Source organism: Sparus aurata, chromosome 10 (genome assembly GCF_900880675.1).
Source record: "Sparus aurata chromosome 10, fSpaAur1.1, whole genome shotgun sequence".
Lineage (NCBI taxonomy): Eukaryota > Metazoa > Chordata > Actinopteri > Spariformes > Sparidae > Sparus > Sparus aurata.
This window is the reverse complement of record NC_044196.1, coordinates 3,392,723-3,418,416: the sequence shown is the minus strand read 5'-3', so window position 1 is coordinate 3,418,416 and position 25,694 is coordinate 3,392,723. Positions and strand designations below refer to the sequence as shown.

Sequence of the window (25,694 nt, the reverse complement as noted above, 5' to 3'; positions counted from 1 at the left end):
GCAAGGTAAAAAGAAGTAAGGAAAAGAATCTTGCAAGTTTGGAAGGATTTATTATGTTGACGTTATTTGTGAGGTCAAGCACTGATCTTAGCTGTGGAAATTGCTGAAGTGCTTAAATGCTGTAAAATTAAGTGGGAGTGTAAAAACAGTAATTTGACAGTGTTGAGAAGGCGTTGTACCGCCACCTAGTGACTGCTTTTGAAAAGTGTTTTCTGTTCTGAATAAAGACTCGTGAAATAACGACACTCACACATCTTCATGTACACAGACATGAAGATCAAATCTGATGGCTCAGAGTCACTTTTAAATTATACTATATTTATTAATTATATTATATTATATTATATTATATTATATCATATTATATTATATTATATTATTTTATATTATATCATACAGTATATATGGAACACGTACATGTAGATAGTTCCCTATAAATTAATCTAGTGGTTGAATTAGAGGTAGCTGTGCTCTTCATATCAAACACACTCATTAAGTAACTTATGTAGGCTACTTCTTGGAGAAAGTCCCCAGACTCCCTTAAAAAATGTCTCAATTTAGTGAGTTGTTGAGTTAAGAGACACTTTATCAACTCTGTGAAACTCTGTCTACATCACTTTCTGAACTATTCGAGCCTTCTTGTTCATTCGGTAAACGTTTTACATGAAGATATTCCTTTCTTTGTGTTAAAATAACGACATGTTTACACGTTAGAATGAAAACAAAGGAGGTTCGGTTGACGTGCAGCTGCGAGGTTTGTCCCAGTGGAGTTGCCGTAGCCGCGCTGCACGTTAACGAGCGTTAACAAATCAAAATAAAGTTTGTTTTTATTCTAACTGCGCCACTCAGATCGCTTTTCTTGTGATTACTGATGATCGATTAGAGATGAGCCGTCCACGGTAGTGACGTAGTGACAGTCTGGATGAACGTGTGTGATGGACTTTGTGCTGTTTGCTCTCAGACTCATCTCCCGCCAGATACAAGTATACACACGTTAGCTTAGCATGCTAGCTGTAAACAGTGTGACTGTGTGAAAATGTCTAAAGTCCAGATTCTGAGATCGTTGGTGAAGCAACGACTGACTGCGGCTGCTGAGGAGATATGTGCGCTGTTTGAAAGGACGATAGCAGAGTACGAGGAGGAACTGTGTCGGTCCACAGAGCAGAACCAGCGACACCGGAACCTACTGGACTCTGCTTTAACGCCTCAGCTTCGGTTACACAGAGCAGGTTCGTTCTCCTCCTTCACTGTCGGCACCGACACAAATCTGCATCTTTGTTCAATAGCTTCCGGGTCATGTGACCCATTGACTCAGAACCAGAGCCGAACTGTGTCCAGATTCTGGTTGAGTGAGACACATCTCTTTATATTGGACTTTAGTGCTTTTTCTACTTTCAGTTAATATTCTGTTGGGAAATCAGCATTTTTATTAATAGATTAGATTAGATATAACTTTTGTATGTGACGGGTTGTGTCTGAGGTGGTTCTGTGGTGGTTCTGTGGTGGATGTGTCCTCTTTGTGTCTGGGGTCCAGGAAGGACAGCACGGCCACACAAGACTTGCTCTCAGTCTGGTTCCTTTTTAATGTAACAAAGCCGGTACAAAGGTTCTCTTTACTGGTCCAAACATCAGAGACACACAGTCGTTATCCACAGTGTGACGCAACTGCAATCATTCAGATCTTCACCTAGGGAGTATTTTCCTTTAGCTTTCAGAAAAGATTAATATACAGTGTTTCCCCTAGAATTTTTTTCAGGCCCGGTGGTACCCACCGAAAAAACCCTAAACAGACGAAACGCGAAATACAGCAATAACAAACATTTGCATTAAAAATCATTGTAGGCCTATACTGATGAATGATATCACTTAAATGACATCATTAGGCTTAATCTAACCTTTAATCAAAGTTGCATGGGCCTGAAAGGCTGCAGCGTGGTGGTCTGAACCCATATGAGCATCAAGCACATCTTTTCAATGAAAACCCTCTGGGATGGTCCTCTTTTAACGGGCTGCTTATGCTGATGGCATATGCGACAAAACATCCCTATGAGATTCTATCAGTTATAAATATATTTTTTTTAACCCTCTGGACTCTATGCTGGCCATTTGTGTCCACCTCACTTCCTTTTTGTTGATCATTTTAGCTGTGTTAATGCATATGGAATGATATTTCCCAAGGGTCTGGATTTTTGGCTGATCTTTCAATTTTCAAAACCTGCTCTTTAAATATGTCAATATTATACTGTGTATCTACAATTGTACCTTATGGCTCTATCGTGGACACTTTTGGCCAATTGAAACCCATTAAAACCACATGTTTTAATTCCTTGTGATTTACAGTATAAAATCATATAATTTAGGTAAAATGGCTTTCATTCTAAACTCAACACTTGAAAATTTTAGTTTTTAATGTTTTTTACCAGATTGTGTCATTTGTCCATTTTTGGGCAAGGGAGCAATTTCAGTTAATATTCTTAGTTTCCACTAGGGGCGTATGATGGCTTCCTGCACTCCAATGGAGCAAATGAATGACACAATTTTGACATAGGTGTGATCCTAAGGATGTCAGGTAATGATGTGTGTTTGTGCATGAAAAAAAAAATTAGTATTAGCAAGATAAAGTGACATAAATTACAGTGTATCATTCCATACAAGTTTTGGTGAATTACTCTTGGTACAGGTTATTGAGCTTTGAGTTTCCAAGGCAAACCTGGCTGTGATGCACAGGTTGAAAACACCTGTAACTTTGATCTTTTCATAAAAAAAAGCCACACACAACTACACAATAGCCTTTACATTCTCAAATAGCTGCTCTCCAAAAAAAAGGATCACAGGTCATCTTGACCTCTGGCTTCTGGGGAAACAAAAACAAGGTCTGACACTGTTTATAAATCTGTCCTGGAGTTTTTGCAGGTGCAGTCAGTACTAATGCTATAAGTGAGCCTATCAGCTCCCAGATCCTTCTTTATCTGCAGGATGGTGAGAAGGTCATATGCCCTGACTGAAGCACTTGAGTATGTGATTGGCTCAGAGAGTAAAGATGGAGAGAAATCCTCTGCAGTTGAGGAGGAGAAATCTTCTACCCAAGATGAGGACACGTCCTCTCCTGAAGATGATGGGACACCTTCCTCAGAGGATGACAGCAACACCACTGATGACGACTTCCAGCCAGTGCCTGATTCCTCTTCCTCAGGGGAAGAGGACGGTACAGACACAGCGATGGAGGCCGATCAGCTGATGGCAGAGACAGAGGGGCTGGCGGGTGAGTGGATGTCTCGTCATGGGATAATAATGTGGTTTCCCACTGCTGAAGAGACCCTGCACCACAATCCAGTATCCACTGGTTTCACCCCAGGGCCCACCCTGTATGCAGTTGCCCATATCAGCAACCTGAGGTCTGCCTTTGACCATTTTATTACAGAGGAGATCATTCAGCTGCTGTGCACCAACACAAACCTGCATGGAAGGCGAAGGTGTGAGGATTGGAAGAATGTGGATGAAGTGGAGATGAGAGTCTACATTGGGATTCTGATTCTGGCTGGCGTCTACCGCTCAAGACATGAAGCAACACATGGCATGTGGGATGCCAAGACAGGACGGGCCACGTTTTGTGCCACGATGCCCCTCTACAGCTTCACTCAGATCAGCGCTAACATCTGCTTTGATGACAGGCTCTCCCACCCAGGACGCTTCAGGAATGATAAACTCGCTGCATTTCGCATCCTGTTGGAAAAGTGGGTTGCTTGCCTCCCCCTCTTATTTAATCCAGGTCATTGTGGACTTCGACCAGTGGTGTGCAGAGACCTTTTGAAAGGCAGGGGCGAAAGGCAAAAAAAGGGCACATACAGCAAGTTCTTGCGACTGAAGAGGGCACAGTAGCGCGCGTTTTGGCTCCGAGGAGGGCACTTTAGTGCCTGATTTTGTCACCCAAGAGGGCAGTTTATCATGTTTTAACCAGCCAAGGGGGCTGTTTGTTGTGTTTTGCCAACCAAGAGGGCACTTTAACGCACTTTTTGGCTCCCAAGAGGGCGCTTCAGCGCGCGTTTTGGCTCCCAAGATGGTGCTTCAGCGCGGATTTTGGCTACCAAGAGGGCACTTTAGCACGCATTTTGGCACCCAAGAGGGCACTTTAGTGTGCATTTTCCAACAATTAGGTCACTGCCCACCCCCCCATGCACACCACTGACATCTACAATATATTCCCAACAAGCCTGCAAAGTATGGCATTAAAATCTGGTTCACCTGTGATGTGGCAACCTCCTATGCCTGGAGCATGGAGATTTACATGGGAAAGTTAATTCTGGAATTGATTAAAATTTTGGATTTCATGATCAGGACTGATGTCAAATTTGAAAAAAGGAGCAAATATTTTCAATATATAGTGTTTGTATATAGCATTTTGTAAGCAAACAGGAGGTGGACACTTCTGGCCATGCATAAGCTAAGAGGGAGTTTTTATGTTTTTTCTGCCACTGCACAAACAACTAATGAAGCATAAAAATCATTGATACTGCTTATTATTGACACACATTAAGCTGCAATGATGGTTAAAGAATAATTTAGGTAGCATGTATTATTTTGTAAAAACATGCTGATTTAATGCTATTCTCCCTTACAACTCATCAGCATTATGTTATCTAATAGGCATTTAAAGGGTTAAAATTCTGAATTTGAATGAAATTTTAGTTTTCATGACAAGGACTGATGCAAATTTAAAAAACTGGTAAAAAAAATGGAATTTTTTCAATATATATATTAGTTTTATAGCATTTTGAAGATGTAAACAGGAGGTGGACACTTTTGGCCACGAACAAGCTGAGAGGGAGTTTTTTCTACTTTGCCTTCCCTGCACAAAAATAACTATGCAAAATAATCAATGTTGGTGTTAATCAGTTACATATCTCAGACTGTGTTATTGATAATGCAAGAAAAACCGGTAGCACTGAGAAGATAGGCAGTGATCATTTTTGTGGTAGTTTTCCAACAAGCGCATTGTGCAAACAAATTGGCGTTTGAGGGGTTAAAAAATTAAAAATGAATAAATTTTTTGTACTTATGACAAGAACTGATATTGATTAAACATTTTATGCAGTAAAAGCATCAAAAAACATATAAAATCCCCCAAATTACAGACTCAGTCTGTTGGTGGCCATTTTTGGCCACGAACAAGCTGAGAGGGTAGTAAAAACGAACAAGGCCAGAGGGTTAACAAACACATAAGTTTTTTATTCATTTTATTATAACAGAGTTACATACATTTGACAATGCCTGGGAAAACTAGCCTATTGTCTGTGTTATTTTCATCATTATTGCTTAACCCCCAAAAAGAGAGAGAGAGAGAGAGAGAGAGAGAGAGAGAGAGAGAGAGAGAGAGAAGCTCCTCAATCAGAACAAAAATATAAGCTAAACAACCATGGGGAGTGTGGTACAAGTTAAACCAAGGGCTGTAGTTATGGTTATTAAGCCATTCGGGATCCCAGCCAGATGTTCTGTGTTTAGCTGTAATTTTTTTTTTGCTGGGTCAACGTTACCAGTCTGTCCGGGCGGGGGTCGGCAGTTGGACCGGCGCCACTCGTCGAACGGGGGCCGGTTGTCGGCCCGGGCTCGCGGCCACCCGCCGGACAGGGGTCGGCAGTCGGACCGGTGTCAGGGGCAAACCTTAAACATCCCAGAATATGTGCCCGCGCTCTCAGTAGCGGTACTCGCATCGTTACTAGGCAACGAAGCAGGTTGATTCGTGTTGCGCTGCACAGAGGCGCTCCTAATGTAAATGATTATTGATTTATAAATGAATTGATAGGTGGCTTATTTTTGGCATATTGATTTTTTATTTTTTTTTTGGCCTGGCGGCAGGTCTCCTTGGCCTGCCGGCCCGCTATAAACACTGATATAGAATACATTTCCATATAATTATAATCTTTTTCTATATTCTTAAGTAAAACACAAACATGTGATCGTATAGTTCTAATATTTTGTATGACTGTGTCATCTGATTCTCACTGCATGAGCACCTAAACAATGAGAACTGTTCTCTTTAACATTTACAATAAAGATCCCAAAACACTGTAAATAAACATTTTGTCCAAAGACAATGAGGAAGAAAACACACATTTGACATGACGTCTGGAAAGAGCCCTTTGGCCTCCAGACCTAAATGGTGATTCCTGTCTGTCTCCGGCACCCTGCAGATACACATTTGTGTAACACCAGTTGGTCTCAGGACATCTGGACCTTGATCACAATGTTAAATGTGCCCCCACACCTTCCCCCCCCCCTGCTGTTCACACTAGGGATGGGCATGATTAATCGACGATTTTTTTTATTTATTTATTTTTTTTAATTTTATTTATATGCACAATGATAAAACAAGAATTCTGTTTAATAATACAAAAGCAAATAATTGTGCAGGAGAGGAAAAGAAACCCAAAGGGCTTATATAAAATCCTCCCCCTCAATACAAAATCACTAAAACAAATCAATCAATAGAAAAAGAAAAGACAAGAAAAGAAAAGAAAAAGAAAAAAGGGAAAAAACAAAGAAAAACACAATACACAACAAACAGAAAATATCCATAAAATTGCAGATTCATTTAAATTAAAACCCAATGATGCAAAGATGTGACTAGGTCTGTAGGTATTGTTTGAACTTGGTTTTAAATGTATTTATAGAGAAACTAGATTCTAAAAAATGTTTTATATCATTCCACAGCACTGCACCTTGATAGACAAATGAGAATTTAGCAACAGAGGTCCTATAGAAAGGAATATGTAAATCATTCTTTCTTCTTGTAGAATGTGTATGATAATGTGAGTTAAACTCAAAATAGCTTGGAAAAAAAATAAGTAGAGATGCAGGAAGGCAGATTACTTTATACATAAGAACCCCTGTTTGGTACTTGTTCACCTCATAAATTGTAAAAAGTTGTAATTGTTTAAATAGTGGTTTTGTTGGGGCTAGATAAGAAGAGTTGGTGGCAATTCTTACAAAGGATTTCTGACATCTATGAATTGCTTGTAAATAAGAAGAGTAGGTGCTGGCCCAAATTATTGCAGTATGAGATATGAGAATAGATTAAACTGTAATACACGGTTAGAAGTGTACTTTTTTTCAAATGTTGTTTTACCCTTTTTATAATGCCTAAAGATTTTGAAACCTTTTTACAAACAAATTCACAATGATTCTTAAAGCAAAGTTTTTTCTTTGATGTTGGTATTTGGAGGACGATATATACAACCTATAATTACTTTTTTTTTCTCTTTCAGGACAACAGTTTGAACCTCTAGAAAAACAGCTTCACTGTTGCAGTCTTGAAACTTCACTTCAAGATCAGTTCTTTGTTTAAAATCAAGACCCTTACGAACATATAGAGAAACTCCACCACCTCTACTTCCTCTACATCTGTGTGTGGCTGAATAGCCAGCAATTTCAAATAGGGAGTTAATATCCTCTGTGAGCCATGTTTCAGTTAATGCAATAATTGAGAAGACGTGATTTAATGATGAAAGATAATGATAGAAATTGTCATAATTTTTAGGGAGACTTCTTATATTCAGATGTAGAGTAGAAAAGATGTTGGATTCTCTGTAGGTTGAAATAAAAGAATTAAAATGTTTTTCTGAGAAATAATCACAAGAAGATGAGCAATGAGCTGTATCATACGAATCAGCATTTATGGATACATTATTTAAAGGCAAAAATAAATCAGGATTAAATAAATCATTGTAGACCTTATCATCATTTTGAAGCTGCTGTAAATTAAGATCATGATTAGTTAGGACATTAGCCAGGGCATAATTTGAGTTATTTCCCCTTTCATCATATGAACACTGGGCTTGTTTAGCCATAAATTATTTAAAACAGGTGGATACATGGTTTACAAAAACCTTGGGTGACATATTACTACCACTAATTATTTTGCTTTTCTCTCCTGGGCTGTACAATGAGTCTGTCATATTGAAGATAGGCCCATTCTCCTCTTGCACTTGCAGCTCTCGATTGATTAATCGATCATTAAGAATTTAATCGATGACGTTGTTTTTTTATCGATAAAACTAATGCAGGTTCTATTGCGTAGTGTGAGTCTTGAGTAATGCAATGAATGTCGCTATGTGGCAACAATCCAACATATCACATGGGGCAATGTTTGAAAAAAATGCCACAGGCCTACTCAGTTACCTGCGAGTTTCCGTGTATTTCAAAAGTAAGGTTAATCATGAAAAGTTCACGGCGAAGTGTGTCGTGGGACCATTTTGATTTAAAAAATGACTTAGTTCACTGCCAACACTGCGAAGCTGTGTGTAAGTACAACTCGTCCACGACTCAAAATGATGTACCAATTGAACGAAGCGTATCCGACCCTGGTTAGTGGTGGTGCATCCTGCTCTCAGTCTCAACCTTGCATAAACTCGGTGTTAGCATGGACACGGAGGAGCTGTAAAAGTTGCTCTTACCACAGACTGCTGGACCGCTTTAACAGCTGAGAGCTACATCACCATCACCTGCCGCTACATCAGCGATGACTGCCAAATGAACTCAGCGGTCCTGCTCACAGAAAGCCTTCCAGGCCGGCATACGGCTGACAACCTCGCTGAGAAAATAAATGAAGCTGTAGAGCAATGGGGACTTGAAGGCCGCGTTATTGCATGTTTTGCTGCCAACAGTCCCACCAGAGTGAACTGGATTTCCGTTGCCTGCTTTACACACACACTCCAGTTGGCCATAAATGACGGATTTGCACTGTATCTATATCGGGTAATATCAGCGGCTAGCGGCTTTTGAATATAGCCTACAAATAGTGAATTTTAATATAAAAATATTAATGATTAATCGAAAATCGATCGTTAATTCTCCCGACGATCGATCAAGACAATTTAATCGAATGCCCATCCCTAGTTCACACTCTCCAAAGAGCAGATGCCCTCCCTTTGCCTTTTGTTTACCTTTTGTTTGAATCTGCCCTTCCTTGTTCTTTGTTCTTACTGTATAAAATGTGACTGTTTCAGTTGCTCTGGTTCCACTCAGCGGCTCAGATCCGCTCTGTGCCCGTCAATCCATCAGTTTACTGGTATTCTTTGAATAAAACACATCACCGCAGAAAACTGCTCAATAGGACTTGAATGATTTCTTCAACAGTGGCAAGACAGATCTATTGTTTTTAACACACCTGTTAGAGACAGATGGACAGATGCTATGCAGCTGACAACTGGGCACCTGTTAGCATCAGGTAGCGCTGGAAGCTGCAGACTCTGGCTGGGTGCCACATGTTCACGGTTGTTTCTATTCACGCTTTGTGAATAGACACAATTTAGAGTTAACAACCCTGCAGTCTAACAAGCGAGAGTAATGCAGCGCAAATATTTTCTTTGCGCCTTGTCTGAATGCAGCATAAAATCTTTATTGTGGCCTCAAGAAATTTTAAATTGGAGGTTATCAAGGAGCATGAAGCGTCAACATGTAGGTGCAGAAAGACACCTATAGGAGAGAGGAGGAGGGCTCATTTCATTTAACTTGTGATTTAATTGTTGTTGATTTCTTTTTATTTACAGAGACAAATGTAGAATTTTCAGATGTACATTTCCAACACAGTATTACACTTTCACACTGTTTGAATTCATCAATATTTGTCATTTCTCATGATGTTCAGTGGAACAATATGGGGTTACCTGTCCGCTCGAGTATTTGGCTAAATATCAACCTGATTTGAACATTCTTTTCTGCCGGCCTAACATTTGTCTTTTTGTCTCCTGTGTCCTGCAGATGTCCAGAAGCTGTTGTTTAGTCAGAAAAAGGTTTCTCCCGAGCAGCAGGAGTGGAGCTCCAGTCTGGACCAGCAGGACCCAGAGCCCCCACACATTAAAGATGAACAGGAGGAACTGTGGACTAAGCAGGAGGAAGCTGATATCACTGACTTCACATTCACTCTTGTTCCTGTGAAGCATGAAGTTGATGATGAAGAGAAACCTCAGTCCTCGCAGCTTCATCAAAGACAAACTGAACAGATGGAAACAGAAGCTGGCGGACAGAACTGTGGTGGACCAGAACCAGCCAGGAACTCCGTTCCAGATAGACATTTACAATCAGGGACTGAAGACAGGACAGGAGACTCTCCTGAACCTGAGGCTGAAGACTCTCCTGAACCTCAGGCTGAAGACTCTCCTGAACCTGAGGCTGAAGACTCTTCTGAACCTGAGGCTAAAGACAATGATGATGTCTGGAGTGAGACCAAAGAACCTCAGTCAAGTTTAAACTCTCAGAAAAACATTGAAGTCCCTGTAAGTGGTGTAGGATGTGGCACTGACAAGGAACAGTTTACTTCCTCTGACTGTGATGAAAGATCTAGCAAAACCTCAAAACTGAGGATTTGTAAGAGGATTCAGACAGGAGAGAAACCATTTAGTTGTGAAGAATGTGGTAAAAGATTCAACTACCAGCACGTTCTTACCGAACACACAAAGATTCACACTGGAGAGAAACCATTGAGTTGCGGTGAATGTGGTAAAAGATTCAGCCTACAGCCAAATCTTACAAGACACATGAGGATTCACACTGGAGAGAAACCATTTAGTTGCGGTGAATGTGGTAAAAGATTCAGCCAACAGCAAGATCTCATCAGTCACACAAGGATTCACACTGGAGAGAAACCGTATTGTTGTGGTGAATGTGGTCAAAGATTCAACTTCCGGCGCTCCCTTATCAGACACACAAAGATTCACACTGGAGAGAAACCGTATAGTTGTTGTCAATGTGGTCAAAGATTCAGCCAGCAGCAAAATCTTATCACTCACACAAGGATTCACACAGGAGAGAAACCGTATAGTTGTTGTGAATGTGGAAAAAGATTTACCCGACAGCAAACTCTTATCAAACACACAAGGATTCACACAGGAGAGAAACCGTATAGTTGTGGTGAATGTGGTAAAAGATTCAGCACACATCAACGTGTTATCACACATATCAGGACTCACACAGGATAGACATCACAAAGTTGTCGTGAATGTGGTTAAAGATTTCAGCTGACAGCAAAATCTTATCACACATATCAGGATTCACACAGGAGAAAAAGCATTTATTTGCTGTGAATGTGGTAAATAATTAAATAATAGATTTAGACATTAGAGAAGTATGACCCGACACATGGCCTTGCACACAGGAGAGAAATTCTTCTGTTGCAGCGGTTGTGACAAAACATTCACTCGGCGTGGCACGTTAAATAAACACAAGTGTGATCATTGTAACACGTCACAGCTTCATCATAACCAAACTTAGAGGTTCAGCTGAACAGATGGAAACAGAAGCTGATGGAGAGGCCTGAGGAGAACCAAAACCAGCCAGGATCTCAGATCCAGATAGACATTTACCAGAGTCTGAAGACAGGACTGAAGACTCTAGAGACTCAGACTGAAGACTGTTATGAGACCAGTGAAAACAACACAGTTCAGCACTTTTTCTACAAGATAATTACAAATGTGTCTATAGAGTTGAACATGTTGTCTAAATACTGACACAGTAGGAAGTTGGATCTTGTTGTTCCATGAGAAACAAACATGTTTCCAGTTACTGCGTATTGAAAAATGTTTAGATCCAAACTGAAAGTAGAAAGTTTGAAACAAGACTCTTGAGTTGTTGAGTTAAATGTTAAATGTTCTCATGGTTATTTTTGTGTTTTGTTCAGTTTTTGAGGAAACTGAATGTGTTCTATTTAAATATGTTGGAGTTGTGTTTGGATGTAAATCAGAGGTCCTGTTGTGGAGACAGTTCATCCCATATTAAATTCACAAACAAGCAAATGACTTTCTTGTGTTCAAGCATTTGTAATTCTGAAGATTCCTCTGAGCTGAAAGACACCTGTGAATGAAGTTTATCTGTCTTTGTTTAATCAACAAACACTGTGATGATTCAATCCCGTCCTCAGACCTCTGAACTCTTCTTCTATCCTGTCTTTCCAGCAGAGGTTTCAGGGACTCTGTGTGTCTGTTGTCAGATCAGTGAGCGTCCTATTCGTGACACCAGTGTTGTGTCGACAGTTTGTCTAATAAAGAATTCACAAACAACAGAATGTCTTTCTGGTGTTTATTCAATGATTTGTTAGCGGACACAGTACAGAGTGATTTTCTGTAAGGAGCGTTTACTTGTCTGAGCTTCTGTGAAGTTTAGGGGGAATTCTGGATCTTTTTAACCTGGACCTATATTTACATGTTTGATATGCAAATGATTTATACTTCATGAATGTTGTGGATCCGTCCAGTTGATCTCCTCAGCTGGCAGCCATGACACAACTGCAACATGATCCTTATGGGCAACTCCGACCGTCAAACTTCAGTCCACTAGAAGTGTTTTTGTCTCTGACAGGCTGAGGTTGTTATTCTCAGAGTCTGACAGAAAATATTCCTACAGAGACCGTTTTGTTAAATAATAAGATTAGTTTTGTATCCAGAAACACAAGTCCTGTTCAAGAAGTCTCTCTCTGAAATCTTGTGAGAGGTCACCTTTTGATCCTCAGAATCAGTTAAATATTGAAACATGACTTTGGAAATCCTCGTGATGAACTCCAAACTCTTCTCTCCAACTTTTGTTAACAAAATAGATCTTATTATTTAACAGAACGGACTCTCTGTGTGGGAACCATGTCTGTAATGATGTTAGACTCTTACTGGTAGATTCCACTGAGCACATCTGCACTTCCTTATGACGATGTTTGTGTTCAAAGCAGCTATTTGTAATTTCAAGCCACCTGCTTCCAGCCAGTTCACACTCTCTTTGTTATTCAGTTTATTTCTTTAATTTATTTCTTTGCAGATTCTGTGTTGCGAGTTGTTAAAACCTCAGTCTGACCCTGAAAGACCCCAAAGAGACAGAGAATATTTAACATTTAGACTCAAGATTTTATATTTAGATTTAATGTTGAAATTATATTTTTACAAGAGAACTAAATATCACAAAGTTCACATATATTGCAGTGTTAATTTCGTGGACGAAGACTATGAAAAAAAATATTCGTTAACGAACCTTTTTCACGGACGAAAACTAAATGAAAACTAAATAAAAAGCCAGATATGATGACAAAGACTGTGACGAAATATAACTGACACTTTAGTCAACGAATAGAAACGAGATGAAAATGTTAGGGTGGGACGAATGGAGAAGAGATCCAATCAGAGCGAATCTCTTGAGGGTAGGTTGACCGATGCAGATTAGTGATGGGAAAGGCAGTTCCTTTTACTGTACTGAATCTCTAGAATCCGTTCATTAAAATGATTCGTTCAAAAGATTCGTTCACCGAATCGTTCAGTGCTCTTCAACTGATACTGAACTGAACTGATAAGTAGCCAAACGATCCGTCATTCAGTTCATTAATCAGCCCTGAGGTTCCCGTTTACTTACTGAGGGACGGTGCGTTCATGGACTATAGTACACAATCATTCGCGGGAGACGCAGCACCGCTTTGTTACACGGTGAAAATGTCCTCTGTGCACAGTAAAATCACTTAACATGATGCTACACGGATGTTAGCAACACAGCGCTAGTTTTAGCAGTACAGTTACTGAACGTGAATCAACTCCTCTGCCCTGAGTGAGTGACTGACTGACACAGCGCCACTTTCAGCACAGTACGTGAACGAGAACCATGTCCTCAGCGATGCGAATCATGAGTGAGTGACAGCGCGAACGAGATTCACGTCCTGACGTCCCTCGTTCGCGAACGACATGTTGAGGACATGTATCACGTTAGCGCTGTCACTTGAATCAGCGTGAACGTGAATCAGCAGGTCGTTCGCGGACAACCTGAATTACGTTACCTGCTGAGAATCACGTTCGCGAATGTGAGTGACTTTTACTGTGCAGTAAAATCACTTAACATGATGCTACACGGATGTTAGCAACACAGCGCTAATTTTAGCAGTACGGTTACTGGACGTGAATCAACTCCTCTGCCCTTTGTGAGTGGGTGAGTGATTCACGTCCTCAATAGGTCGTTCGCGAACGACCTGCCGAGGACATGAATCATGTTCGTGCCGTCACTGTATTAGCATGAACGTGAGACACGTTCGCGATTATAGCAGTACGGTTCCTGGACGTGAATCAACTCCTCTGCCCTGAGTGGGTGAGTGAAAAAGCGCCACTTTCGGCACAGTACGTGAACGAGAATCACGTCCTCAGCGACAGTTCTCTGTATGCAGTAGGTTCACGAATCATGAACGAATCACAGCGCGAACATGAATTACGTCCTCACAGTTCTCTGTGTGAGTCGCGGCAGTTCCACTCCCCGCCGGCATGCTCGCGGCTGAGCTCAAGTGATTTGAGAAAGGAACGAATCAGTTCTTGAAGTGATTTCGTTCACTTCGTTCACTCAAAAGATTCGTTCGTTTGAACGACACATTCACGAACGACACAACACTAATGCAGATTACAGCAGAGCCATTCTAAAAAGCCGCGGCAAGCTAAACAGGCAGCAGCATTTACACAAAGACAAGTTTGCAGAACTTCGCACAGTTTTGTGGACGTTTTCACAAGAGTTAGGTTTTTTGCATGGTATTTAGTCGCACAGCTTATGCGGATTTCAGCTGACTTCGCTCGTTAGCAAGACGCTAGCGTTAACGGTATGCAGTGCACCCGGTCCAAGGGCAACGGCATGCCTCATGAATAACAGAAATGTCAGAGCTAGGTCCAGGACGAAAACGAATAATTGATATCTGGGCACACCTCACATATGACAGCCAGACCGTCTGCAAACCGTGTGGAGCAAAAAACACCACCAAACTGAAGCGACATTTAAAAAGAAAGAGAGAGAGAGAGATTTTAAGTTGACACAAAGTGATTGATTCATAGTTATTAATTACTTATTGACTGAGATTAACTGATTGTAACTATGATTGAGTCAATCATAGTTACAGTATTACCAACAGTATAGATTATAAGTAATTTGTTGTAAATATAGTTTTCCTTCATTGTTATTATTTTCTATTTCCAAACCCTTGCTTTGGCAATATGTACAGAGTTGCCTCATGCCAATAAAGCCATTTGAATTAAAATAGATTGAGAGAGAGAGAGAGAGAGAGAGAGAGAGAGAGATTTACCACTCACTAAGACTAAAAGACTTAAGACTAGACTAAGACTAAAGACTTATGATATTTAGTCGACTAAAACTAGACTAAGACTAAAAGATTTCAGATGACTAAAATATGACTAAAACTAAATGGTGTGTTATTCAAAAGACTAAGACTAAGACTAAATCAGAATTTGCTGTCAAAATTAACACTGATATATTGCTGTAAATCTGGTCAAAAGAAACATAAAAAAAAAATCACATATGTTTTCTTAAACATGGTTTGTTGCTAAATGTGCCGAAAAGTTGCTGTTTATTTTAGCATGCGCAACTTACCATCCGGTGCCCTGTACAAATATAGCAGTAAAATGACTAATATGTTACTAAATCCTGTTGGGGTGATTTCTTTTAGACATCTTGAGGTCATTATTTTGGCAATTTGGAAGTAATTTCAAAGACATTAAATAAATACATGACTTCTTAATTACTCACGCATGACACGCTAGCAAACCTTCTTTTTCATAAACTCTGTGTACACAAACAATGTTCTCAATGCTCGTGTTCATGTGTAGAGACCCTGGTATTGCTACGAGCAAAGTTTCATGTTGTGTCGAGCCTTCTTACTGTTTTAAAAATAGCGATTTTGATGCTAGCGTGTCCTGCCCCTAGCTCTCTCGTTCAAAATTAACGTGCCCAAAACCGAAACTACGGTAAATCTTAAAAGTGCCTCTTTCATCGTAATTATGCTTTTACACTAAGGATTGACTCATATTCAATCCCAAATAAAGCCTTGGTTAGTTTTTGGTGAGAGTTTCGCTTTAAGGCTGCATAAGTTGTTTATTCTATCATAAGTCTGCAGCATTTGACATTAGAGCTGTAAAAACCAGAGATAAAACAAAAAACCAAACAGATTCTTAGCTTATTAAACTTATTATTTAGCTGATGGATTTCATGACCATATCTCACACCACTCTCTACACAAAAGCTCTATGGTTTCTGCTCCTAAATGTCTGGACCCATGAACCCAGCTGGTTCAGCAGGTCAGGCTTGGTGCCCCTGGGCACTATACCTCAAGTGCCCCCCCCCCCAAATGCCTGCCAAGTAATAATGACCGGAAACGTAACAAACCACAAACATAATAAAAATCAGCAGCATTTAATGTAATAAACCCACAAATGTAATACATTTTCAAAAGCGTAGTAGCCGCTGCCTACTACAAATGTAACACGCAATTTCCCACAAACGTAATAACTATCACTATTACGTAATAACTATTACGTTTGTGGGGACGTGAACATCTGTATTGTAAAAACTTTCCACAAATGTAATAATACAATGAATAAGGATCGTAGTGGTTGTCGCTTATTTGTTTGCCTATACACCTACTAATACTACTGACTGTGGGTGCAAAATCTAGCTGACTCTCTGCTCCACTATCACACAATGGATCATATCTCTCTCTCTCTCTCTCTCTCTCACTTAATATTGTTTCGTGGCATATCTAGTTTAAACAGATTTATATCTTTGCATAAGCAAAATGCTTCTTGTTAATGAGCAACATCTCTCTCTCTCTCACCGCTGTCCACATGCTGCGCATCACTATCTGCGTGAATATGTTACATCCAAATGAGTCAGAAGCAGCAGCCCGTTCTTAGACGTGGTCTTACATGAAGAAAATGAATTTTGGGCTGTTTTGGGTTTATATGTGTTTCAGAATTAATCTCAAGTTTAATATATAGACCTTAGTCAACATTAAAATGATAAGCAGTAGTTTAGAAATTAGTTAAGTAACGGTAGGTCGGAGGGGTTTTCTCCAACCTAACGTTACCTAAGGGTTTTAATACCTGTTACTTAACAGAGCAGAATAGAGTTTATTGACAGAGGAGACAGATTATGGTTGACAGAGGGAGATAGCTAGCTTGAAAAAAATAATTTCCCTGAGGAAAACATCGCCTGACATTTAAATTTAAATTCCCATTGGCAATACAGATTTGAAAAAATCTGGATGTATTTCTCATTTGTAAACACAACACTTACCAGTCTATAGGCAAGAATCTAAAGGTTTATTAATTCAGTTTTATTCAAATTCACTTTATTGGCATGAATGCCACGACAACAATATTGCTAAAGCACCAAGAACCTCAAAGAGTACCCAGCACTAGAACGGCCAAGATTCAAATTTATATGTGCAATAACTTTGTTGAATTAAAAAAATGCAATACTGCTGTTACATGACTTTTCCTGAAAGTGTCTGTATTTAAATGTAGAACAGTTTTTATAAAAATTACACAAAAGAAAAATGTTTTACCTATTTCGGCCATAAATGGTCATATTGACCGCACATCATTTCGCAGGGTTTGCTATTTTCATTGTCTCTCTTCTCTGACTTTGTTAGCGGTCTCCAGCTGTGCTTCTTTGTGAATTTACTTGTAAGTGAGTCATTATATAGATGTATTATAGCCTGGTTGGCACTATGGGCAAACAAAAACCCTTCCGTGAAACAGCACGGCGAGCTGTTCAACACTAAAGTGTGGTGATGCGACTGTATACCAGGGAAATCTGAGGAAGGATGTCTGCATCCTGAGCACCTGCACACAGGTGTGGGCAGCTTCAGTGGGGCGAAGACAAAACCAGTCTGTCACTTATTACAACAACACCAAGTACGGCGTTGACGTCCCAGTTCAGATGTGAGGGCGTACGCCGTCAGCGGCAGTACGGAAGATGGCCAGTGGCGGTCTTCTATAACATCCTCGACCTGGCTGGATCAATGTCCGCATCTTATTCAAGGAACACCAGCAGCAGGAGAGCCCGGAGGAAAGTCCTGCAGCAGCGGGCAGAGGAGCTGAGGGCAGAATACACGGAGGGGAAAGCGGCCGCGGCAGTCTGCTGTTACATGACTTTTCCTGAAAGTGTCTGTATTTAAGGAGGCAACCACTGCAGCAGCAGCAGACACGGAGACAGAGGCAGTGCCGGAACCAAACGCCGGACACTTAACACGCCACAAGCCCGTGTGTGGTACCTGTGCACTAGCATTAAGGGCTGCAGCATCTAGTACCGTTTCCACAGTTAGCTTTAGCTTCGTCAGCACTGAACCTGCTAGTGACCGCAGTTCTTTGTGGACCAACCCAACTCTGATTGGGAGGGGGTGGACGGTCGATGGGGTCATGTAATCCTGATTTATCATTATTGTTGTTATTTTTATGAAATTGACATTCATAAACGAGTAATGTATGGTCTTTCAGTGAATAATATAAACATTTACGTAAAACATTTTTAAAGCTTGTATCATGAGGTGCCCCCCCACTGGCTGTAAATGGTTGGTGCCCCTGGGCACTTGCCCAATCCAGTCTATGGATAATCCGGCCTTGAGCAGGTCCACCACAGTCCTCTCCCTCAGTAGCCTCAGCCTCTGTGGCCTGGGTAGAGTAACAGCAGAGGAGAACATGAGCAAAACTCAAGAGATGCAATAGTAAGTGAAGTTTGTTTCTTAGCAAAGAAACCTTTGGCGAAAGAGGCGACTTTTTGACAGAGCCATCTTCCTCTCTGCCTGTCTTCCTTCACCTTGTCTCACTTCTTATAACCTACTCTTAAATTTCTCCTCCTGAAAAGTTTTTTTTCTTAACCCTTCTTTCTTCTCTCCTTACTCTCTCTTCACTTTACCTATCAAAGGAGCTCAGTCTAATACTTGAGCTACTGAAGTTTTTAACTCTGGATAACCTGGTTGACATGCTTCGCCTTGGCCATCGCTCTCATACCACATTTGAATGAATGTCCACGCTGTTCCTTGAGTTGCGACACTCTGGTTTTATTGCAGTGCATTGTCCATAAACAAGGAAAATCAAACAAACAAACAAAACAGCTTCACGATAAGCGCCTCCGCGCCACAGCGGTCGAAAACCGTTTGCCCTTCCAGGTCAAAACCTGACAAAGACAGTGAACAATGCCACCTTTATACACCTGAGCTCCCCCTCTGACAGCACAGCGACCCCACACACACACAGAGTGAATTACACCAAAACCTTATAACACAACCAAACACATTCGGCTCCTATATTACCTTTTTACATCACTCCTTTACTCAGTTTGCTTCCTCTCACACTCTTCTGCTCTTTTCCTAGTCTTCCCTCTCCCTCACTCATTACTCTTTCTTTACACTGTCTTATTCTACAACAGAGCAAAATTAGGTAATACTATTGTCACCTCATGATTATCTAATCATACCTTACAACTTCACCAACAGTTTGGCATTAGCATTGTGGCTTAAGTTCAGGTCTTCAATTCAGATAAACATACACACTACTATAATCAATCTTATTTTACCTCGCCTAACCTACACACAGCCAAGTCTAGTTCAAGCTCACAAAATAAATGGGTTCATACTACACAACTTACTTAACACTTAACAGATCAGGTGTTTATTTGGGACAGGCATTTAATTCCTTCCACACAAAAATCCAGGATGAAAATGTCACAAACATCTCCAGCTTCTCTGTGAATTCTCCGGCATCCTTCTGGGCAATAGTTGTCTTCTGCAAGTGAAGTTATTGCGGCGGAGAAAATGATTCAGCCAACCAGCACTCGCTGCAAACTCTAATTTCTGCTGTCACTCACGGTGGCGGACATTTGTTTCTCCATCGCTCTGATCATTTTGCGGGACACTCTCTCGTGGCATGCCCGTTTGCTGTAAACTAATTCCCGTATGTTTATCTCAGGCTCCTCTCTAGCCTTCTTCCTCCCTCCAGCAGGCAGCCTGGCCCTGCTGCTGTCCTCCTCGGACAGACGCTGAAGCTCAGTTTGACTTTTCACCAATCTCTCACTCTCTTGGGGTCGATAGAGAAACGTCTAGCGGCTGCTTCTCCCGAGTTTTCCTCTGCATATTTTACGATAGGAAGTTTGAATTTCAAGTCGTACTTTTTATTGTTTTACTGCACCGGAGCCATTGTAGTGTCAAACTACTTGTCCAAAGCTTACAATTATCTGACTTATCAACTATAAAACACTCACAGGTGGAGTCTTAAATCAAGGATGAAACACCTGGTCTTCAAGTCAAAAATATTTATTTCACACAGCAGGATACATGCAGTGACCTCTCCCAGGATAAACTGAACTCTCTGTCTGATGCTCCAACTTATATACTATTCTGATCTGGGGGTTTCCACGCCCCTGGATCCTCCTTCCTTTAGACCTGATCAATACCCTTATTCTTGATTAACTTCCATTTTTGGATTATACCGGTGTAATTCCTTCCAAATAAGGCATTAAAAATATAGCCAGACACCCCGCTCTCAGCCCCTTCCCTCCTCTGGGCCTTGGGTGTGATGTGGCCATAGTCATCCTGTGTTTATTTCATATACATAGCATTTATAATTTCCATATCCAGCAATTGTGACTCTAGTGGCCTTCTTGGGGATTCCTTCTCCAGTCTTTTCTGCAGTGCAGGTCTCCTAGGTACTTCCTGGCTCTTACACAACACAGCTGAGCACTTCTAAATGGTATTGCAGCTCAGATTTTATACACTACACCATGGCGATCATCAATGTGGTACTGACTGTCAGGACGCAGCACAATACGTGAAAAAGGCTAAGAAGAAAAACGTGCAGTGTCAGTGGTCACGTCTTCTTCCTTGATTAAAAAAAATGAATAAATGAATTAGACTCAGTGGTTATTCATCAAAATATACACCTGCACCCAGCGTTTAAAGGGGACCCTGCGGTTAACTGAAACCTGGCTATTATTTGGTAATTTACTGTAACTTAACATGGTCGCTTATCTCCGTCTTCAGCAAGCAAAAGTTAAAAACTCTGCCGCGTATTCTGTTTCCAGGTACCGCGAAGTAACGTTAGTTTAACTGGCTACCGTAATAACTGGAGTTTGCGTCTTTGCGCAACTTTTTAAAATATAAAACATATAAAACACTGGTTTATTAACAGCAGTGTTGGGCACGTTACTTTAAAAAAGTAATTAGTTATAGTAACTTGGTTCTTCTCCCAAAAAGTAACTGAGTTAGTAATGGAATTACTCCACTATGAAAGTAACTAGTTACCAGGACAAGTAACTATTGTGTTTCATTCATTCATTTCAGCGCACTCGGCATCCATGTATTTAGAAAATGTATTTCTGCATGGCGGACCGGCTCCTGTTCTCCCGGTATTTCGCCAGTGAGTGTTCTGAAGGAGTCTGAGTCAGCTGTTGATAACAGGAGCATGTTCTCAACAACATACCTGTCTATCATTGCATTCAGTTCAGTCTGTGTCAAGTTCTTGTGAAGCTGGAGCAGAGAAATCCAGCTGTAGCTGCTCGAACAGCTCTGTGTCCTTCTGTGTTAGTGGAGCTCACGTTAGCCACACCTGGCCTGCTGTCATCATCAACAGCGTCAACAGCGGTGTTTTTGGCCACTAGTTTTGTAGAAGCGTGTGCCACTGAGAGATGCTTCATTAGATTAGAGTTGCTTACAACGGACGTGGACAAAGGAGGTTAAAGTAGTGTCTGTACTTCCACTTTGAAAACGTTAACTTTCCCTCCGGACTTGCCATTGCTGCAGTTCACCTCTGCTAGTTTGTAAGTGCGAGGCTGCTGTGTGTGTGTGTGGCTTGTGTGTAAACCGAACATTGCCTCTGACTGGCTCAAGAACTCTCACTCAACGTTAGAGAGCCAATCATCATCACTTATGCGGTTGTCTCACCCCTCCCTCCTCCCTCACCAAAGCTGCAGTGCCGGTGGCTGAGAGCCGAGTCGGATGACAACAACTTCAATGATCAGCTTCAGTTTGTAACACGCCACATCTAATAGTCGGTAACGGTAACAGCGTTGTAACGGTGGAAATAGTGATAAGTTAGATTACCCATTTCTGAGAAAAAGTAACGCTGTTAGTAACGCCGTTTATTCTAACGCCGTTATTCCCAACAATGATTAACAGGCTATTTATTGGAGGCCAAGTGAAAACTAGAAATACAGGCTACACATCTAAAAATGTGACAAAACAAAGAAATGACTACTGTGACTGTTAGTAGGAACAACAATGTTTACAACAGCAAAGTCACAGTGAACTCAATATCTGGAAGAAGTTTGAGATTTGTGGCAGATAAACAGCCACACAGACAGCTGTCAGATTATTAACTCTCATTAACAAGCAGTTAGTTTAACAAGCACAAATAGACAATCTTCTGTAATATGACTCATATTTAAGCACGTTGAATAAGCGGAAGGTGACTTGTTTGCCCCCACAAGGAAGTTATGTTCATGGATTTATAACTCACAAAGGTTCAAGTCGCTCCACTGTCACGTCTCATAGTGCGTAGTGGAGTTCTGATGAGGCAGCGGCTTCCCTCTCTCCCTCTTTGTCTTCAAAATAAGAGCTTTACATTGCACCCCATTGGAGTTTAGAACTGGGTTCTTAGTGGGGTGCTTTTAATTTGAAAGTAGCGACCATTTGTAGAGAGAGACAGAGCGAAGCAGCATATCACGAGGAAAAACATATGGTAGATAACAGTGGCATTTTTATGCCGCCGTTTTTGACTTCCCTTTGCACAACAGGAATTTATGTATTCATTAAAAAACACACAAAAAGGGCACTTTTTAATACGAGGCAAAAAAGGCAGGGGCTCAAGCACCCTTTCGGCCTCATGTGTGCACGTGCCTGTTTACTTGCAGCAAGGGGAGCATTCATACAAAGTAACAGGTTGTAAGGCTGTCTCTGCAGATCTCCACAGAATCATATCAAACAGCAACATTTATAGCATCGTCTTCACAGGTCACACCCAGTGCTCGCGTAAGAGTCACTGTTGAGGAACAAACATTCTTAGTTCATGTTTCTCATGTCACATTCTCAATGACAGGTGGTGTTCGTTTCAACTATTGTTAGTAGCAGGTTAAACAATATATGCACCATACAGGAAACAGACTGCAACAACTCCTGAGACAGGATGTGGTATTCATTTAACCACTTCTTCTTTCCCATACAAACACACGGGGTTATAGAAATGTCACACAAGAGTTTAACTGATATTTTTCCATCACATCCCCCGTGTCAAACCTTCTCAAACACCTGTCTACAGGGCTGCCAAGTTTCAGAAAATGACAAGAGTGAGACTTTAGCCATGCCATGTGTTCGGCGAAAACAAATTTGGCCTTTTTTTTAACATCAATTTGGCGTGTTTTAACGTTGATTTATTCCTTAAGACTGATGTTCTCACCTCCATGCCAGCGGCTCTCCCTCTACCAAAGTTTATTATCATGAATGGGGAAATATAAGCGTGAGAAATGTCAAGTGTGGCGTGAGAATGGGACAAATTGCGTGACTGTCACACTCAAAGCGTGACGCTTGGCAGCTCTGCTGTCGATGTTGCTGTAGCTCACAGACACGTCTCTCTAATAGAGACACCTGAGACAACTGCAGAACAGTCAGCACAGCCATCTTGACACTTGTTTATCGAGGCTGTGTCACTGCGGTGAAAGGCAAAAATAAAAAACTAAGACGAGGACAGAAACAGTGAACCACAGCTGTGGGTGTCACAGGAAGCCGTGTCTAACATGTGATTTACTGGAAACAGCTCAAAGTGAAAGTCCAGTTCAGTCCTGGTGTCAGTGGACGGTCACCAGCAGCAAAGTGACGACTGGCTGTGAACTGATGTCCTCCATGTGTTTCTGAAGTGAAGCTCAGTAAAGAGGACTTTGTGATTGTTGTAGTTGTGACAGGAAGATGAAGATGTTTGTGGTGTTTGTGATCCTCATGCACGGTAAGATAACCTTCCTCCCTCTGATCTGATCGTCTCCTCGGTCCAACTTCATGTCTTTAATGTGGATCTGTGTCATCTTCACTTCATCAGTGTGTTTCAGCTGCAGGACCATGTTTTCTTCACAGAAACACAGGAAGAACAGATTAAAGGCAGCAGATGTTCACTGTGTCTTTAAACCCTGATGAATGTAGAAGACTGTACAGTCACACTGTCCTCACTTCTGTTCTTCAGGATTAGATCCCTGCAGCTCGCTCACATTCTGATGGCTTCTGTTCACAAACGTAATAATGATGCTTTGCTGACAGCAGCGTCACATGTGGATGTAAATGTTGGCCTTCATTCACACAGAGTCTGAGTTCAGCTTTAGCAGCACAGTTTACAGGCTGCACACACTGTAGAGGACCACATTCACTCATGACATGAAATAAGGCTGCTGTCATTGACCCTCTCTGTCTGTGTGACCTCACAGTTTCCCAGCATGCCTCAGCTGTGGAGCTGTATGAGGGGGACCCATTTGTCCTGCTGCCCTGTGGCTTTCAGACTTTTGAACTGAACCAGCCCTCAGTGGTGTGGAGCCGCTGTGATCTCAATCCTTCAACAGTCCACCAGCGTCAGCAGGAAGGTGACAAACTTAAAGACCAAAACCAGCTTTACAGCGGCCGAACATCCATGAAGACTGACGCTCTGGAAACTGGAGACATCAGCCTCCATCTGACAAAACTCCACCTCTCTGACAGCGGCTCCTACACCTGCACCGTCAGAGGGTTCAGAATGGGGATAGAGAGAGAAGTGAGAGTGATGGACGTACAGCTGCAGGTCAAAGGTCAGCAACTAACCCTAAAACCTCCTGTAGATACAGATCAGAGGTCAAAGGTCAGCAACTAACCCTAAAACCTCCTGTAGATACAGATCAGAGGTCAGAGGTCATGTTTTTTATGTTTCTGGTTCCTACAGAACGATTCCCATCCTGGGCCACAGCTCTCCTGGTTCTCCTGGTTGTTGGACTTCTTGTTTCTGGAGCTCTTTTGGTACATTTTAGGCAGTATTTCATGTCAGGTATGTCACTACTACTACACTACCCATCATGCACAGGGGCAGCATCTTCACTCTGGTACCTCCCCGATTGTTGAGACAGACTGTCAACAGTGAGGTCTGGGGTAATAAGAGAAAGATCAGACAGTGAGGTCGTGTTACCATCACAGTTCCTGCTGCTGTCTGTTCAGCTGATGTTGTGGTTTGTTGTCCTCTCAGTCTACCAGGTGGAGGTGGATTCAGGGGCGGAGTCTGTCCAGCTGCCTTGCAAAACCATTGTTTGCTCGTGTAAAGTCACTAAAGTGGAATGGATGGACAGAAACAACAGGAAGCTCCATGTGTATCAGAACGGTTCTGACCGGTCTGAAGAAGAGCACAGATATTACAGAGGTCAAACAGAGATGAAGAGAAAACTGCTGGAACCTGGAAACCTCAGTCTGACCCTGAAATACCCCACAGACAGAGACAGTAACACCTACACCTGCACCGTCTACAACAGGGAGGAACACAAACTGATGGAGAAACAAGTGGTGCTGAAGGTCAAAGGTCAGTACTGTCTCTCTGTCTGTCTCGAGTGAGTGTGTTTCTATCTTTTGTTTGATTTATTACTGCAGTAGTATTCTGTGCTGTAGTTTTAGCAGATCATATCGACCGGCCTCAGCTGGAGACGCTCACACAGACACAGAGTCAAACTTTGTCCGGCCTTTAATTTCTCTGTGGAGGATTGCAGTTTAGTAATCGGAGAAAAAGTTGATTATGACGGTATAAAGTCCAAATCTAGGATGAACAATGGAGTTGTTATTTATCTGGACAGTATTGATAAAGTGAGCACGGTGGTTGAACGAGGTGTAGTGATCCAGGACACCTTTGTTCTGGTGGTACCGA

At 41.4% G+C, this 25,694-nt stretch overlaps 2 protein-coding genes across 2 annotated transcripts in view; both read left to right on the top strand.

The window, feature by feature from the left end:
* LOC115590368 (butyrophilin-like protein 2) overlaps positions 1-25,694 on the top strand; it is a 231,024-nt gene that overhangs the window by 101,874 nt on the left and 103,456 nt on the right. The window lies entirely within an intron of this gene.
* LOC115589989 (zinc finger protein 771-like) lies at positions 806-12,050 on the top strand. The gene is made up of 2 exons (XM_030431209.1): positions 806-1,229; positions 9,757-12,050. Exons 1-2 carry the CDS (start codon positions 1,037-1,039, stop codon positions 10,971-10,973), a joined length of 1,410 nt encoding a protein of 469 aa, XP_030287069.1. The 5' UTR covers positions 806-1,036; the 3' UTR covers positions 10,974-12,050.